At 37.2% G+C, this 20,434-nt stretch overlaps 1 protein-coding gene across 4 annotated transcripts in view; it reads right to left on the reverse strand.

Moving 5' to 3' along the window:
* Positions 1 to 20,434, reverse strand: part of SMURF2 (SMAD specific E3 ubiquitin protein ligase 2) — a 125,642-nt gene that overhangs the window by 18,341 nt on the left and 86,867 nt on the right. For all 4 annotated transcript variants that reach the window (XM_036899747.2, XM_036899746.2, XM_057501624.1 and 1 more), the window contains 3 exons: positions 19,040 to 19,242; positions 16,538 to 16,622; positions 12,847 to 13,005 (listed from right to left, as the gene is read on the reverse strand). In XM_036899747.2, coding sequence (XP_036755642.2) covers positions 12,847 to 13,005; positions 16,538 to 16,622; positions 19,040 to 19,242 — 447 coding nt within the window. The remainder of the gene's footprint in view (positions 1 to 12,846; positions 13,006 to 16,537; positions 16,623 to 19,039; positions 19,243 to 20,434) is intronic.

Consider the following 20,434-nt stretch of genomic DNA (forward strand, 5'->3'; position numbering starts at 1 on the left):
AGATGCAAATATTAGCAAACTGAATTCAAAGATATATCAAAAAGATCAGCCATCATGACCAAGTGGGATTTACTCCACAGAGGCAGGGATGATACAATATTCAAAATTTAATCGACATCATATACTACATCAACAAAAAGGACAAAAATCACATGATCATCTCAATAGATGCTGAAAAGCATCTGACAACATTCAACATCATGATAAAAATTCTCAACAAAATGGGTGTAGAGGGCAAGTACTTCAATATAACAAAGGCCATATTTGACAAACCAACAACCAACATCATACTTAACAGCAAAAAGCTGAAAACTTTTCCTCTAAGATTAGGAATAAGACAAGGATGCTCACTCTCCCCACTTTTACTCAACATAGTCCTAGAGATCCTACCACAGCAATCAGACAACACAAAGAAATAAAGGGCATCCAGATTGAAAAGGAAGAAGTTAAACTGTTACCGTTTGCAGATGACATGATATTGTACATAAAAAAAACCCTAAAGAAACCACTCCAAAACTACCAGAATAACTGAATTCAGCAAAGTTTCAGGATACAAAATTAATACACAGAAATCTGTCGCATTCCAATATACTAACAATGAACTAGCAGAAAGAGAAATCAGGAAGACAATTCCATTTACAATTGCATCAAAAAGAATAAAACACCTAGGAATAAACCTAACCAAGGAGGTGAGAGACCTATATCCTGAAAACAACAAGACACTCATGAGAGAAATTAAAGAAGACACCAATAAATGAAAATACAGCCCATGCTCATGTACCAGAAGAATTACTATTGTCAAAATGGCTATCTGCCTAAAGCAAATTCAATGCAATCCCTATCAAAATACCAATAGCATTCTTCAATGAACTAGAACAAATAGTTCTAAAATTCATATGGAACCACAAAAGACCCCGAATAGCCAAAGCAATCCTGAGAAGGAAGAACAAACCTGGGGAATTATGCTCCCTAACTTCAAGCTGTACTACAAAGCCACAGTAATAAAAAAAAAAAAAAAAAGAGAATTTGGTACTGGCACAAGAACAGACCCATAAATCAACAGAACAGAATAGAGAGCCCTGATATAAACCCATCCATTTATGGTCAATTAATATACAATAAAGGAGCCATGGATATACAATGGGGAAATGACAGCCTCTTCAATAACTGGTGTTGACAAAACTGGACAGCTACATGCAGGAGAATGAAACTGGATTACTGTCTAACTCCATACACAAATGTAAACTCAAAATGGATCAAAGACCTGAATATAAGTCATGAAACCATAAAACTCATAAAAGAAAACATAGGCAAAAATCTCTTGAATATAAACATAAACATGTTTTTCCTGAACACATCTCCTTGGGCAAGGGAAACAAAATAAAAAATGAACAAATGTGACTACATCAAACTAAAAAGCTTCTGTACAGCAAAGGACACCGTCAGCAGAACAAAAAGGCATCCTACATATGGGATAATATATTTGTAAATAACTTATCCAATAAGGGGTTAACACCCAAAATATATAAAGAACTCGCATGCCTCAACACCCAAAAAACAAATAACCCTATTAAAAAATGGGCAGAGGGCCTGAAGAGACACTTCTCCAAGGAAGAAATTCGAATGGCCAATAGGCACATAAAAAGATGCTCCACATCGCTAATCATCAGGGAAATGCAAATTAAAACCACAATGAAGTATCACCTCACACCAGTTAGGATGGCCAACATCCAACAGAGAAGAAACAACAAATACTGGCAAGGATGCAGAGAAAGGGGAACCCTCCTACACTGTTGGTGGGAATGTAAATTAGTTCAGCCATTGTGGAAAGCCATATGGAGGTTCCTCAAAAAAACTAAAAACAGAAATACCATTTGACCCAGGAATTCCACTCCTAGGAATTTACCCAAAGAATACAAGCTCTCAGATTCAAAAAAAACATATGCACCCTTATGTTTATTGCAGCACTATTTACAATAGCCAAGATATGGAAGCAGATTAAAAAAAAACATATGCACCCTTATGTTTACTGCAGCACTATTTACAATAGTCAAGATATGGAAGCAACCTAAGTGTCTATCAGTAGATGAATGGATAAAGAAGATGTGGTACATACACACAATGGAATATTATTCAGCCATAAGAATAAAACAAATCCTACCATTTGCAACAACATGGATGGAGCTGGAGGGTATTATGCTCAGTGAAATAAGCCAGGCAGACAAGTACCAAATGATTTCCCTCATTTGTGGAGTGTAACAACAAAGTAAAACTGAATGAAGGAACAAAACAGCAGCAGACTCACAGACTCCAAGAAGTGACTAGTGGTTTCCAAAAGGAAGGGGTTGGAGAGGATGGGTGGGGAGGGAGGAAAAGGAGGATTAAGGGGCATTATAATTAGCACTCACAATATAGATAGGTCATGGGGAAAGCAGTACAGCATGGAGAAGACAACTTGTAACTTTATAGCATCTTACTACACTGATAGACAGTGACTCCAATGCAGGCGTGAAGACATGATAATATGGGTGAATGTTGAAAGCACAATGCTGTTCATGTGAAACCTTCACAAGATTGTATATCAATAATACTTAAATTTAAAAAAAAATATGCTTAAGTCCTAACCCCAGTACCTAGGAATTTGACTTTTTTGGAAATTAGGGCCTTTGCAGATATAATCAAGTTAAGATGAAATCATTCTGCATTAGGGTGACCCTAAATCCAGTAAGCTGGTATCATCAAAAGAAAAGGGAAATTTGGATCCACACATACAGGAAAAAAGGGGTGGCATAATAAGAAATACACTTTGGTCTTTGTCCCTGGTTCCTGATATAGAACTCTTATTAAAGTCCTTGAAATTTCTTGGCTTGCAGAGGTCTGTCTTTTTTTCTTTGTCTTTGCCCATTGTTTCAAACACAGAGCTCCTAAATCCATTAGAATTTCCTGGGAATAGAAGCATTTTTATTTTTGAGGTGACTCTTGGGGGATGGACTCCTAGAGAACTTCAGGATGGGCACTGGTTGCCAGAAAGACCAAGGCTTGATTATAAGCCTGGAACTTTCAGCCTCATTCCCCCAGCCTCTGAGGAGAACAGAGGAGTTGGAGATTGAGTTAATAATTGATCATGCCTATGTGATGACATCTCCATAAAATCCCTAAACAATGAAATGCAGTATGAGCTTCTGGATCGGTAAACATACTGAAGCTGGGAGGGTGAAGCACCTACAGAGGTCATGGAAGATCTGTGCATTGCTATCCCTGTACCTTGCCGTATCCAACTCTTCCATTTGGCCGTTCCTGAGTTATACCCTTTATGACAAACTACTGGTAATAGTAAATAAAGTATTTCCCCATTCTGTGGGCCATTCTAGAAAATTACTGAACCCAAGGAGGGGATCATGGGAACTCACCCTTTATCGATGGTCAGTAAGAAGTATAGGAGGCCTGAGACTTGCGATTGACATCTGAACTGGGGATGGTCTTGTGGGACTGAGGCCTTAACCTGTGGGATCTAATGCTAATTGCAGGTATTGTCAGAACTGAATTCAATTGCTGTAAACCCAGTTGGTTTCTGGAGACTTGGAGATAGCTTTGAGGAAAAAACCCACACATCTGGTGTCAGAAGTCTTGTGAGCAGTAACAGATCATACAAGACCATGTGAAGACAAAGACAAAGGTTGGGATATGTCTACAAGCCAAGGAACAGCAAGGTTTTCAGCAACAATCAGAAGCTAGGAAAGAGGCATGGTACCAATTCTTCTTCAGAGCCTCTAGAAGGAACCAATTCTACCAACAACTTGATTCTGAACTTGTAGTGTCCAGAACTGTGAGAGAATGAATTTCTGTTGTTGCAAACCACCCAGTGACTAACATTTTGTATGGCAGCCTCAGGAAACTAATACCGGTAGAAGCCCCATGGGAATGGAGAGGAGGAGGAATTACAAAGAGGCATGAGGAAACTATTGGGGGTGATGGATATGCGCACTGTCTTCATTGTGATGATGGTTCCATGGGTGCATAATATGTTAACATTTAAGTTGTACATTCTAAATATGCACAGTTTACTGTATGTCAGTTACACTTAAAGCCAATTTTAAAAAATTCAGAGTTAGGGTTACTCAAGCCCATTCACAGACTGGTATGAAAACTGTCTAAGTCCTGCAAAGAGAAAGAAGGCTTAAAGCTGAGGAACAAAACTAACATAACAAAAAGCCAGCTGGGGTGGCTTCAGCTGTCTTGGAGCTATTTATGATACCCTCAAGGACAAAAAAAATACATCTCCCCTATAAAACAGCCTGTCTCTTCAGCTTTGATACACAAACCTTTTCCCTAACATTTCAGGACAGGTTCCTACTTACGCATTGTGGGATTAAAATACTCATACGTCAGAGTAAAACTTGTCATACTCTTAAATAAAATTTTGTTCTACAAAAGTAATTTATAGGGAGGGGTGGAAGATGGCGGCATGAGTAGAGCAGCGGAAATCTCCTCCCAAAACAACATATATCTATGAAAATATAACAAAGACAACCCTTCCTAGAATAAAGACCAGAGGACACAGGACAATATCCAGACCACATCCGCACCTGAGAGAACCCAGCGCCTCGCGAAGGGGGTAAGATACAAGCCCCGGCCCCGCGGGAGCCGAGCGCCCCTCCCCCCAGCTCCCGGCGGGAGAAGAGCAGGCAGTGCGGGAGGGAGACGGAGCCCAGGACTGCCGAACACCCAGCCCCAGCCATCCGGGCCAGAGCGCAGACAGTACATGCCCAGGGGGCCCTGGATGCTAGGGAAACAGGGCAGCAAGAACAGTGAGCGGGCACTGGAGGCCGGGTGCCGGAGGACATAAGAAAAGCGCGCGACCATTTTTTATTTTTGCTTTTTTGCTGTTTTGTTATGGCGAGCGCTTTTTGGAAGTCTTAAAGGGATAGGGACCCCAATACTAGGGAAACAGGGCAGCAAGAACAGTGAACGGGCACCGGTGGCCTGGCGCAGGAGGACACCAGAAAAGCAGGCAACCATTTTTTTTTTTTTCTATTTTGTTTTGGCAAGCGCTTTTTGGTAGTCTTAAAGGGATAGGGACCCCAATACCAGGGAAACAGGGCAGCAAGACCGGTAAGCAGAGGCCTGAGGCTGGCAGCGGAGAATAAAGAAAAACGAGCGACCACCTTTTTTTTTAATTAAAAAAATTTTATTTTTTTTTAATTTAAAATTTTTTTTTTTTTTTTTTTTTGGTGGTCGTTCTTTTGTTTTGGCGGGTGCTTTTTTGGAGTCTTAAAGGGGCAGGGCGGGTCACTTAATCCAGAGGTAGGGAATCCGGGATCTCTGGGCACCCTAACCCCTGGGCTGCAGGGAGCAGGGAGGCCCCTTACGGATATAAATAGCCTACCAGCAGCTCCTGCTCCAACGCGACTCCACCATTTTGGAGCAGAGGCCCGAGCCAGGCCACGCCCACAGCAACAGCGGAGATTAACTCCATAGCAGCCGGGCAGGAAGCAGAAACCCTGTCTGCGTGCACAAGCCACTAGAGGCCGCTGTTCTCCCAGGAGAGGAGGGCCACAAACCAACAAGAAAGGAAGTCCTTCCAGCCGTCACTCGTCCCAGCTCTGCAAACTATTCCTATCACCATGAAAAGGCAAAGCTACAGGCAGACAAAAATCACAGAGACAACACCAGAGAAGGAGACAGACCTAACCAGTCTTCCTGACAAAGAATTCAAAATAAGAATCATAAACATGCTGACAGAGATGCAGAGAAATACGCAAGAGAAATGGGATGAAGTCCGGAGGGAGATCACAGATGCCAGAAAGGAGATCACAGAAATGAAACAAACTCTGGAAGGGTTTATAAGCAGAATGGATAGAATGCAAGAGGCCATTGATGGAATTGAAATCAGAGAACAGGAACGCATAGAAGCTGACATAGAGAGAGACAAAAGGATCTCCAGGAATGAAACAATATTAAGAGAACTGTGTGACCAATCCAAAAGGAACAATATCCATATTATAGGGGTCCCAGAAGAAGAAGAGAGAGGAAAAGAGATGGAAAGTATCTTAGAAGAAATAATTGCTGAAAATTCCCCAAACTGGGGGAGGAAATAATCGAACAGACCACGGAAATACACAGAACCCCCAACAGAAAGGATCCAAGAAGGACAACACCAAGACACATAATAATTAAAATGGCAAAGATCAAGTACAAGGAAAGAGTTGTAAAGACAGCTAGAGAGAAAAAGGTCACCTATAAAGGGAAACCCATCAGGCTAACATCAGATTTCTCAACAGAAACCCTACAGGCCAGAAGAGAATGGCATGATATATTTAATACAATGAAACAGAAGGGCCTTGAACCAAGGATACTGTATCCAGCACGACTATCATTCAAATATGACGGTGGGATTAAACAATTCCCAGACAAACAAAAGCTGAGGGAATTTGCTTTCCACAAACCACCTCTACAGAACATCTTACAGGGACTGCTCTAGATGGGAGCACTCCTAGAAAGAGCACAGCACAAAACACCCAACATATGAAGAATCGAGGAGGAGGAACAAGAAGGGAGAGAAGAAAAGAATCTTCGGACAGTATACATAACAGCTCAATAAGTGAGCTAAGTTAGGCAGTAAGTTACTAAAGAGGCTAACCTTGAACCTTTGGTAACCACGGATTTAAAGCCTGCAATGGCAATAAGTACATATCTTTCAATAGTCACCCTAAATGTTAATGGGTTGAATGCACCAATCAAAAGACACAGAGTAACAGAATGGATAAAAGAGCAAGACCAATCTATATGCTGCTTACAAGAAACTCACCTCAAACCCAAAGACATGTACAGACTAAAAGTCAAGGGATGGAAAAACATATTTCAAGCAAACAACAGTGAGAAGAAAGCAGGGGTTGCAGTACTAATATCAGACAAAAGAGACTTCAAAACAAAGAAAGTAACAAGAGATAAAGAAGGACACTACATAATGATAAAGGGCTCAGTCAAACAAGAGGATATAACCATTCTAAATATATATGCACCCAACACAGGAGCAGATGTGAAACAAATACTAACAGAACTAAAGGGGGATATAGACTGCAATGCATTCATTCTAGGAGACTTCAACACACCACTCACCCCAAAGGATAGATCCACCAGGCAGAAAATAAGTAAGGACACGGAAGCACTGAACAACACAGTAGAGCAGATGGACCTAACAGATATCTATAGAACTCTACATCCAAAAGCAACAGGATATACATTCTTCTCAAGTGCACATGGAACATTCTCCAGAATACACCACATACTAGGCCACAAAAAGAGCCTCAGAAAATTCCAAAAGATTGAAATCCTACCAACCAACTTTTCAGACCACAAAGGCATAAAACTAGAAATAAACTGTACAAAGAAAGCAAAGAGGCTCACAAACACATGGAGGCTTAACACGCTCCTAAATAATCAATGGATCAATGACCAAATCAAAATGGAGATCCAGCAATATATGGAAACAAATGACAACAACAACACTAAGCCCCAACTTCTGTGGGACACAGCAAAAGCAGTCTTAAGAGGAAAGTATATAGCAATCCAAGCCTATTTAAAAAAGGAAGAGCAATCCCAAATGAATGGTCTAATGTCACAATTATCAAAATTGGAAAAAGAAGAACAGATGAGGCCTAAGGTCAGCAGAAGGACGGACATAATAAAGATCAGAGAAGAAATAAATAAAATTGAGAAAAATAAAACAATAGCAAAAATCAATGAAACCAAGAGCTGGTTCTTCGAGAAAATAAACAAAATAGATAAGCCTCTAGCCAGACTTATTAAGAAGAAAAGAGAGTCAACACAAATCAACAGTATCAGAAACGAGAAAGGAAAAATCACGACGGACCCCACAGAAATACAAAGAATTATTAGAGAATACTATGAAAACCTATATGCTAACAAGCTGGGAAACCTAGGAGAAATGGACAACTTCCTAGAAAAATACAACCTTCCAAGATTGACCCAGGAAGAAACAGAAAATCTAAACAGACCAATTACCAGCAACGAAACTGAAGTGGTAATCAAAAAACTACCAAAGAACAAAACCCCCGGGCCAGATGGATTTACCTCAGAATTTTATCAGACATACAGGGAAGACATAATACCCATTCTCCTTAGAGTTTTCCAAAAAATAGAGGAGGAGGGGATACTCTCAAACTCATTCTATGAAGCTAACATCACCCTAATACCAAAACCAGGCAAAGACCCCACCAAAAAAGAAAACTACAGACCAATATCCTTGATGAACGTAGATGCAAAAATACTCAATAAAATATTAGCAAACCGAATTCAAAAATACATCAAAAGGATCATACACCATGACCAAGTGGGATTCATCCCTGGGATGCAAGGATGGTACAACATTCGAAAGTCCATCAACATCATCCACCACATCAACAAAAAGAAAGACAAAAACCACATCATCATCTCCATAGATGCTGAAAAAGCATTTGACAAAGTTCAACATCCATTCATGATAAAAACTCTCAGCAAAATGGGAATAGAGGGCAAGTACCTCAACATAATAAAGGCCATCTATGATAAACCCACAGCCAACATTATATTGAACAGCGAGAAGCTGAAAGCATTTCTTCTGAGATCGGGAACTAGACAGGGATGCCCACTCTCTCCACTGTTATTTAACATAGTACTGGAGGTCCTAGCCACGGCAATCAGACAAAACAAAGAAATACAAGGAATCCAGATTGGTAAAGAAGAAGTTAAACTGTCACTATTTGCAGATGACATGATACTGTACATAAAAAACCCTAAAGACTCCACCCCAAAACTACTAGAACTGATATCGGAATACAGCAAAGTTGCAGGATACAAAATCAACACACAGAAATCTGTGGCTTTCCTATATACTAACAATGAACCAACAGAAAGAGAAATCAGGAAAACAACTCCATTCACAATTGCATCAAAAAAAATAAAATACCTAGGAATAAACCTAACCAAAGAAGTGAAAGACTTATACTCTGAAAACTACAAGTCACTCTTAAGAGAAATTAAAGGGGACACTAACAGATGGAAACTCATCCCATGCTTGTGGCTAGGAAGAATTAATATCGTCAAAATGGCCATCCTGCCCAAAGCAATATACAGATTTGATGCAATCCCTATGAAACTACCAGCAACATTCTTCAATGAACTGGAACAAATAAGTCAAAAATTCATATGGAAACACCAATGACCCCGAATAGCCAAAGCAATCCTGAGAAAGAAGAATAAAGTAGGGGGGATCTCACTCCCCAACTTCAAGCTCTACTATAAAGCCATAGTAATCAAGACAATTTGGTACTGGCACAAGAGCAGAGCCACAGACCAATGGAACAGACTAGAGAATCCAGACATTAACCCAGACATATATGGGCAATTAATATTTGATAAAGGAGCCATGGACATACAATGGCGAAATGACAGTCTCTTCAACAGGTGGTGCTGGCAAAACTGGACAGCTACATGTAGGAGAATGAAACTGGACCATTGTCTAACCCCATATACAAAAGTAAACTCAAAATGGATCAAAGACCTGAATGTAAGCCATGAAACCATTAAACTCTTGGAAGAAAACATAGGCGAAAACCTCTTAGACATAAACATGAGTGACCTCTTCTTGAACATATCTCCCCGGGCAAGGAAAACAACAGGAAAAATGAGTAAGTGGGACTATATTAAGCTGAAAAGCTTCTGTACAGCAAAAGACACCATCAATAGAACAAGAAGGATCCCTACAGTATGGGAGAATATATTTGAAAATGACACATCCGATAAAGGCTTGACGTCCAGAATATATAAGGAGCTCACACGCCTCAACAAACAAAAAACAAATAACCCAATTAAAAAATGGGCAGAGGAACTGAACAGACAGTTCTCCAAAAAAGAAATACAGATGGCCAACAGACACATGAAAAGATGCTCCACATCGCTAATTCTCAGAGAAATGCAAATTAAAACTACAATGAGGTATCACCTCACACCAGTAAGGATGGCTGCCATCCAAAAGACAAACAACAACAAATGTTGGCGAGGCTGTGGAGAAAGGGGAACCCTCCTACACTGCTGGTGGGAATGTAAGTTAGTTCAACCATTGTGGAAAGCAGTATGGAGGTACATCAAAATGCTCAAAACAGACTTACCATTTGACCCAGGAATTGCACTCCTAGGAATTTACCCTAAGAATGCAGCAATCAAGTATGAGAAAGATCAGTGCACCCCTATGTTTATCGCAGCACTATTTACAATAGCCAAGAATTGGAAGCAACCTAAACGTCCATCGATAGATGAATGGATAAAGAAGATGTGGTACATATACACAATGGAATACTACTCAGCCATAAGAAAAGGGCAAATCCAACCATTTGCAGCAACATGGATGGAGCTGGAGGGTATTATGCTCAGTGAAACAAGCCAAGCAGAGAAAGAGAAATACCAAATGATTTCACTTATCTGTGGAATATAAGAACAAAGGAAAAACTGAACGAACAAAACAGCAGCAGAATCACAGAACTCAAGAATGGACTAACAGGTAACAAAGGGAAAGGGACTGGGGAGGATGGGTGGGTAGGGAGGGATAAGGGGGGGGAGAAGTAGGGGGGTATTAAGATTAGCATGCATGGGGGGTTAGGAGAAAAGGGAGGGCTGTACAACACAGAGAAGGCAAGTAGTGATTCTACAACATTTTGCTATGCTGATGGACAGTGACTGTAAAGGCGTTTACAGGGGAGACATGGTATAGGGGAGAGCCTAGTAAATATAATATTCGTTATGTAAGTGTAGATTAGTGATACCAAAAACAAAACAAAACAAAACAAAAACGGGCAGTTCCTGTGTGGTAATTTCCAATGAGTTCTACACAAGGGTATAAAGGGCATATAAAAGTGTAGGCAAAGGGTCTGTTTGCGTTTATACAGAGGATCAAAGCCTAATTGGGCTACCCCAAAAATGAACTAAGATACGATATGAAAGAACTTCCAACATCAGCACTCTCTGGAAGACTCATGCCAGAAGATGATCATCAAAAAACCCCAACAAAGATCCACGCACTGCTACAGCTGTAGATGCACTCATCCCACCAGCTCCTGGACTTGCCATGGGAATGAAGGAGATATCTAAGCTGGCCTGTGCATACAGTAAAACAACAAATTTGACTGGATCTATACTGTTGGAACTCAACCAAGAATTTGGAGAAGTGCAAATTGTAGCGCTCCAAACTCTTACAACTACAGACTATTTACTGTTAAAAGAACATAAGGGATGTGAACATTCCCCAGGAATGGGTTGTTTTAATTTGTCTGATTTCTCTCAGACTGTTCAAGTTCAGTTGGACAATATCCACCATATCATAGATAAGTTTTCACAAATGCCTAAGGTGCCTAACTGGTTTTCTTGGTTTCACTGGAGATGGCTGGTAATTACAGATATGCCCTGGTTATGTAACTATACTCCTATTATGTTAATGTGTGTGCGCAATTTAAGTAGCAGCTTAAAACCTATACATGCTGAAGTTACTCTACAAGAAGATATGTCAAAGACATAATCAATCTTCCCATGTTTTCTTCCGCCTGCTACTTCTATAGCTTTTCTTCTTCCTTCCTAATTACAACCCTTAAATAGAATTCGTGCCTCATATCAAATTTACCGAGTATCATAACTCCTCCAAGTGGTAAAGATACCTCAAGACAAATGCTGGGCATAGAAGCTACAGGGCATAAATATGCAAAGAAATAAAAAGCTAACCATTTCAAACAATAAGGCTTCTCTCTCACTTACCAACTTTACATTTCCCTGTATGGCCCCGGAAGATGACTGGTTAGCCAGAGACGGGTAAGATTCCTCAAGGGAGGAACAACCTAAGACAGGCACAGTCGCAGGGGGGTCATCAGGTGAGAAATTGGGGATCAACAGAGGTGAGGCTTAGAACCTCACCCCCCCATTCTGAGAGAAATCTTCTGCATCCGTGGATGTTTTATTGCCCTTGTCTAGCTTGGATTAACACATAGTCTACAGGCACACACCTGATCATCTACGTTTGCTCTCTTACAACACTAAACTATGTTTTCTTCCTTTATCTTGTATCTACCTACCACTTCAGCATTTTATTAAAAATAATAATAATAAAGAGAGAAATGTGGTATCCACATATAAATCAAGTATAAAAACCAAATGAGTATTCATATTTGAACTGACTGTTTATAGTTCATAATGCATGAGCAAAACCAAAGGTTTCTGTGATGGCTGCCCTTGTACTCTTCACCATGTAAGAACTTATTCACTATGTAAGAATTTGTTCTCCATGTAAGAACTTGTTTGTTATGCCTCAGAAGATTGGAGACTGACGAAAATTAGGCTTGGGGTGGATTAATGATTGTGCATTGAGCATTGACTCCCCTATACAGAATTTTATTGTCGTTAACAACCATTTGATCAATAAATATGAGAGATGCCCTCACAAAAAAAAACAAAAAACAAAAACAAAAAAAGGACAGACTTCCAATGGTAAAATAAATAAGTAACCGGGATGTAATGTATAGCATAAGGAATATAGTCAAGATATTGTAACAGCTTGGTAGGGTGATAGCTGGAACCTAGAATTATGTATATAAATGTTTTATCACTGTGTTGTACACTTGAAAGTAATGTAATGTAATACTGTGCGTCAACTACCCTTCAATAAAAAATAATTATCTAAAAAAAAAAAAAAAGTAATTTATAATTGAAGAGACCAAACATTTTATCATATATATTACAAAAAGCATCTATCAGTTTTCTCTTATTCAGACTCACATTTTAACACGTATTTTTTCAAAAACTTACTTTAAAACTAAATGCAAGTTAGCAGAGAGCCGAGGATCTGTAAACTGTGTTGTTCTGTTGTTATGGTCAACGAAATAAACTCTGCCTGTTGCTGTATTACGGATCTCCCATCCAGGAGGCAATGGACCAAGCTCTTCACAATTGATGTTGCTAAGATCCCTGCAAAAACAAATATAAAATAAAAAATACCTCATTGCTGGGCCTGCTGAGCCAACCAAGTGTAAATGACATAGAACAATTCCATCAAGTCTGAGAAAATGTATTGTTTCAGAAACCTGAGATGTTCAGCTGGAATCTTTCATTCCCAATGGCTTAAAACCTTGCATATTCAAAACCCAATCCATAAATGGTTCAGAAATGTATCACATAGCCTACATTTTTAGTAAGTTAATTCCTGGGCTTTAATGCAATAATAACATTTGCCAACAAAAACTGTTCTTCAATATTTGTCTGACAAAACATTGTTTTCCAAATGTCAGTGATATAAGGAATGAAATGTTTTCTCAAATTTCCCTTCAATTATTTCATTCTTTACTACACCATAAAATTTGTGTAAATAAAGGTTCATTCCACGATTAATTTTAAGATCTCTGGCAAAATTGGACATGTTACTGAAATTGCGATCCTGAAAATAATCATAGTATTTATTTTATATGATTGCCTCCTTTTGAATGTTGAAACCTGAAACGCTAGGGAAGAAGAACCCATTTAAGAAGCCTAAGGAATGCTCTGACTGCTACAATTTAAAAAAGTAAAAAGACCTTTAATAGACCAAAGGCCACTGTTATTCTATCACAAATTCTTACAAAACTGTCATATATAGACAGAGATTTATAGGACCTCAAAGAATGAAATAAAAGCAGCATGTCTAATGTAAAGTTAAACTATGGCAGATAATTATAATAAATCTCACCAAAACCACATTTAAAAAATTAAACTAGAAAAACATTTTTCCTGAAATAACTTCTTCTTGGTGGTAGTGAAACACAATGATGGGCATATACATAAGTACCTACAGATTTGTGAAACAATGATTTTGACTTCTGGTTAAAGGTGCTCTAAGAGACTCATCTGCTACAGAATAACTAAAGCTTGGAAAGAATACACTGTTTGAGACACTGCTCATTTCAAAAGAGGTAAGGGAAAAAGTTTCAAAAATCCTCCTCAAATTAAAAAAAAAAAGAATTTGAACAGAAGCTAGTACCTGAGTGGGAGGCAGGCAGAGGGGTAAAGCTGCTAGAGGGTAGTTGCTAATTAGGAAACTTAGACTCGGGCCAGCAGCAGGGCTGGAAAAGGAAATCTGGAACTTCCCCACTAAGCTGAGAATTCAAAGGGAATATGAAGTGATTCCAGGAAAAGGTCCTTAATTCCCACTTTAGGTCCACAGAACTTCAACCAATTAAGATCAAATTCACAAAGATCACCAAACACTTCAGAAAGGAAAGTCATGATGACTGAGTCAATGTAAACAGCAAACCACAGAATCAGATCCCCAAGTACTGTCAGAGATCAACCAGACAGAACAGCAATAATACACAACATTAAAAAAAAATAAAGGGGAACAATTACAAAGACACACTGTCTTAATGAGAGATTAAGAATGAGCAGACAGATTTTTTAAGTGGAACTTTTTGAAAAGCAAATATTAAAATCAAAGAACAAATATTTTGCTATAACATAGAATTTGACTTTATATAACTTTACTTAGAATTTTATAAATCTATAGTCATATGTGGGAGAGCTCTAAATAACTTATTTAAGGTTCAGAAAACTGGAATACCTATTATGTCCAATTGGAAAATTATTAAGAAAAGTGGGATGTGATACAGCCATAAGAAGTAATACAAATCTGTATTTCAAAATTACATAGTCAATATGCAATAAATGAATAATAAGGCATTAATCATTGTTTTAAAGAGAAATGCTTAACATGATAAATAGGACTTAATCAGATAAATCTATGTTTACTGAATATCTTTAAAGTTAGTTTAAAGTGTTTGAATTATACCATAAATCTTTGAATAGTGCCAACATTTTAATAGAATCTAAGTATCTTTGATAAAAGATCCTCATACAAAAGGAATATTTACTAAATGATCCTCTGAAACAAAAGATATTGTATAATTTGGAGCACAGGGATTAAATAAAACAAAAATAATCCAGAGCATTATTTCATAAAGTCATTATTCAATACTCAACATGAAATATTCTTAAACCTTATAGAAACCCCATACTCATTAATGAAAAGTTAGACATGTTTCCTTACGAATAAGAGCATATTACTAACAGTGGTGCCAAAATCTCTCAATTTCAACTTCTGATGCCATCTTACATACTATTCTTTCAACAGATAACTCAAGATCAACTTTCTCACTATTGTAAATCATTCAGTCCAAAAAAATTTTTCTCCCCTGCATTTCCTTCCAATGATTTTAAATTATTTTACTTAAAAAGCTTATTATTGACCCTCAATTTGATAAACCGAATCCAAAATACTTCTTTTCATAATTCACATAACAGAATTCTTATTTGTAAAAGTTAGGTCCTTGAATTTTTTTCAGTGAGCTTATTAAGAAAAATTTCTTCCCCGCTGCTTGTTTTAAACAGCTTATATTATCTAGACACAGAAATGAAAACCTTGATATAGTAACTAACAATATAACACATTTCTTTGGTTGCCACCCTCAAAAGATTCTAATTAAGCTCTATCACAAAGTAAGACATTTTCATTATAATATCTTTATAAATGAAGAGCATCACAGCAATCCAATCAACTAGTCACACATGTTTTTCTCCTCAAATACATGACTCTTGACAAGTAGAGATCTATGTATAAGCATTAGGCAGAAAAGATCTCTTTGCAGGGGTCTTCCTGAAGGGGAATATTGCATTTAATATATAAAACACCATCATCTTACAAAGACACATGTGCCACTTACAAAGTTGACTTTGAATTTAATTTAGAACTCAATCTTTCTTTGCAGCTTCAACTGGACTACTTGGCACTCTAAGTATGTTCATTAGAAAGTAACTCAAAATAACTAGTGTTTGAAAAACTTGACACTAAAATGTAACAAAAATTATGTTCAATTATTAAATTAATTTGTGTCATTTCATCTTCTTGAAGTTAAAAGATGGCTGAGATTTTGGTTAGTAAATGCACTCATTAATGCCTGTAGTTCAAATGTACAAATTTTTTCATTTAAAAGAAATTTAATTTAATTAGGGTATTTCTTTTCTATATTAAAATGAAACTTTATTAAGGAACACATAAAAGAACACTGAATACACTTATGTAAGTTTAAAATAAGTAAATCTTCATTTAAAAAGCTTACCAGAAATAAAAATATCAATTTAGTATCTTTTTTAAAAAGGGTATTACGTTTTTGTAAGGTTTTGTATGTTTCTTCCCAGGTCAATTCAAAGTCTTTGAAGATCCATCCTTGTGCCCCCAATTTGTTTTAAGGATGAAAGGTGAGAAGAACTGGAGTCTGGCTGGGGAGTAGGGCACTGGGGTGGGATTGCAGAGAAACACGAAGGACTTTCTATTAAATGTCAAACTGAAATGACTATCAGAGAGAGCCAAACTTTTACATAAACTATTTTAATAAGTTAAAGATTAAAGAATCAAAGAAGTCCTAGGTAAAATGGATATTCAATGGTATGAAGAGTATTTACAGTATGTTCTTACCTAGGCACTCTTGGATCATGCCATGTGCTCACACCAGTCTGAGTATGTAAGAAATATACCTGACCTTGTTGTGTTGTCCTCTGTTCTGTAAAATTAAGAAACACTAATAATAAACATAATCAGAATGTTCAAATCAAAGACAGTTATACACACTAGGATATTATATTAATAGGTAAATTCTCCAAATTACCAACCATTTTACTACAAAAAAAACTGCTTTAAAGATCATTTGTTCTGAACTCAGAATACATTTTCTCCTGGACACAATCTTATAAATAGTGATGAGGGTCACAGGCCAGCTATCTAAAAGCCAACTACATTTACAATGTGGCTCAAATACTAAACATGTTGCAATGAAAAAAAGAAAAGATTGTCACAGTACCAATAATTCAACATGAAGAAATGTTCTTTCATTTGTCTTAAGTGTGGAGCCTCGGGGGAATAAAAGGCAACTCAGAGAAAGGTTAGCCAACTTTGGGGAGATTTTGAGGGGATATGTAGAAACTTTCAAAGGGTTTGCAGGCTGGTAATGCTTTTTAAATTTTATGCCAAAACTTAGGTTTTTTTTCTTAAGAGAGGTATATTCTCAGGACTACATGTGGACTCAAACAGAAGCAAAGAAGATGGAATACAAGGAAGACACTCTAGTCAAAAAATGGGCAAAGATGTAACCAAGTTAGAAAAAGAAGGACTAATGGGCATGTGCACAGCCTCGGGAGGAAAAGGTCAAAGGTGAAATTAACTCAAAGCCCTTGAGAAGACAGTGTGAAAGTCAGGGCAAAGGGAAGCAATCTGTGAAAGGGTTTTTTCAATGATGGTTTTTAGCCTTTATTTACACGTTTTTAAGAAACAAAACCACTTTTCTTTAAACAAAATCTAATGAAAAATTCCAACATATAAATTGATAAAACTATTGCTAATATTTATTAGTATAAATGTACTTATAAGCCTATGATAAAGCCAATTAATTAAAACTTTAAACTTTCTAAAATTATGAACATAACATTTAAAATTGGTTACAGATGCCAGCTGCAATAATTTTAGCTTTGGTACCCACTTTACTCCTATGTTTTAGTTGTACAAAAAAATTTTTTAATCCAAATCACACAAATATTTTTAAAGTATAACCACTCCAACTCTTACAGCTTGCCTTATAATCTCCATTAAAGAGAAATGGCCGGAGATACTTTATTCTAAGGTCTAATGTTAATAATACAGCTAAAATTTACTGAGTGCTTTCTATGCCAGACACTCTGTCAGGCATACTTCACATGAAGTTTTTTATTTATAGAAACAAATCTATGTGGTTGGTACGATTATTTGCTCTATTTTGCAGAAGATAAAACTAAGGCAGAGAGAGATTAAATAATGTGTCCAGTGTCATACACCTACTCTTCGGCAAAGCCAGAATATAAACCCAGTTTAGGTCGGCCTGTCTCCCAAGCCCAGGCTCTAATCAATCACTGTGCTGTTAAGTTAACCTATATGGCATAACATAGTTAATAGACAAACTGGTTTTTCTTTTTAATTAAACCACATTTTATTTTTCCTCTGCTATTTGTCATACCATAGCCTTCTGGTAGGCCTGGAGGAGTATGTAAATGTGTCCTGCTCATGTAATTTCTATGTCTAAATATATTTTAAATTAAAGTAAGAATCATACATTTGCAGAACAGGTTTTAAAATATTCTAAAATGAAAGTAAAATAGAAGTTAGATCAGGCGATTCCCACCGTTGGTCATTAGGTGTCACCATCAGCCCAGAATAGTTTACCCACAGGCTGTTGAGAGGGTAAGGATGTACATAACTTGGTTAACTTTTAGCAAGAAAGGAGAGAATAGTCAAGTTCAAACTATCTACAAGAATGTACACAAGTTGTGATTAATTTAGAAAGTCTTCTATTCAACTAGAAGATTGATGTTGTCTCCCACAAGAAATTCTACAATTTAGGAAATTATGTAAGATTATAATAATTTTATACAAACACAGTTGACAAAATTATTTATAACAATAACCCACTCAGATAACTCAAAATTGTAGACAATACAAATATATAAATTTATCAGAAATATGCTTTTGAAGTTTTTTCTAAATATGTTTGTCTAGAAAATTACATAGCAGCTCTGACTCTAGATTACCATTATCAATAACAATACCATCTTACCTTTATACAGTGCCTATTTACAAAGTAGTCTCACATTGTCTCAAGTGCTCGTCACAATACTTTTCTGATAAGGAGAGATATCATTCATCTCATTCCATTTTAAATGAGCATAAAGGCTGAGGTTAAATGACTAGCCCGAAGTCAAACTGTTGGTTAGGTAGTCTTCTACCACTTCAAAGACTTTTCAAAGTTGGGGGGTTTTACATTTGCTTTTTTTTTCATGCAGAATCCCTAACCCCAGATTAGTAACTTCTTTAAAAGTTGATTTTTCTGGCTGGCTTAGTAGCAAGCTGAAATCAGTAAACCACATTTTATTTTTCCTCTGCTAGTTGTCATACCATAGCCTTCTGGTAGGTCTGGAGGAGTATGTAAATGTGTCCTGCTCATGTAATTTCTATGTCGTTGTGACCTGACTCTCCTCTCTGCCAGTCTGGGATCTGAAGACTGTCCACATGTTGCACCATTTGTTCCACTAATTGGAGTGTTCTCATCAACAAAGCAGCTAAGAGGTCTGCCAGGACTAGAATACTCAGATGCCGGTCTATTGAAAAGTAACAGGGAAAAAAAAAAGTTAGTCAACTCAGATATCAAAAAGTGGAGTATCTATACAATGTATGTGCTGCAGTAACAATCACTTAAAGAAAACGGAATGATTAATACAATACAATGATTTTAAGACCTCTAAATAGGTGCAAGACTAAAGCCTTTCAAATGATAAGCAGGTTGCAATTATGTATTTAAATCATTTTATATTAAATTTAACTTTATATGAAGTCTACATATACTTCTAGATGTCCTAATAGCTTACAATGGACCACTTGACTTAGCTACAGCCTACCTCTCAGACCTGATTTCCTGCCATTCTCCTACACTGCTTCTCCCACACTGACGTTCCTCCTGTTCCTTGACTTGCCAAGGTCTTTCTACCTTTAGTGCTGGAGAGTAGCTCTTCCTTCTACCAGGATGCTTCTTTTCTCCTATTCTTCATAGGCTTCTTTTTGTCATTCAAATCATAACTTAAATTTAAATGTCACCTCGAAGAGGGCCTTTCTAAGCTTCAAAACTAAAGTAGTCACTCAGGCATTCGATGGTACATCACCTTATTTCCTCAACATAGCAATTTCTTCTGTTGTTTTTTTCTTATTGCTTTCTTGTTTTGTCTGTCTTCCCCACTATAATATTTATTGAGAGAAGAGAGCACTATATACACCCCCTGCACCTAGACCAGTGTTTGGCATAAACATAAGAATAGCTCAATAAATATCTATTGAACGAATAAAGAGAAGATAGTTGGTCTCTTCAAAGAGCCTCCAGTTTAACTGAGCTTCAAAGAGCTTCTGGTCAACCAAAAATAAAAGGATAATCAAGAATTAATTTTTAAACTAACATTTACAACACAATCAACTTTGTACATGTGGAAATTAAATTCAATTTTACCAGTTAAATGAGTTAGAAGGAAATGAATGTCACTAAAACACTGATACAAGTACACATTCATTTGCACTCAGATATAGTAAAAATGGGCTCTCTGACATCAATAATATCCTTGACAGTTTAATACTAGAAATGCAACTCTCAAATAAGCATTTTTTAAAATGGCAACATGAGCTAAGTTAAATTCTCAGGTAAAAACACCTGAGAATTTTAACAGAGAAAACTTTGTGATTCAATGAGCTAAGTAACTAATGCCCAATAAATAACAGTAGATACAGCTAATGAGAAGCATTTGAAGT

The sequence above is a fragment of the Manis pentadactyla genome, chromosome 4, assembly GCF_030020395.1.
Source record: "Manis pentadactyla isolate mManPen7 chromosome 4, mManPen7.hap1, whole genome shotgun sequence".
NCBI classification, from domain to species: Eukaryota; Metazoa; Chordata; class Mammalia; order Pholidota; family Manidae; genus Manis; species Manis pentadactyla.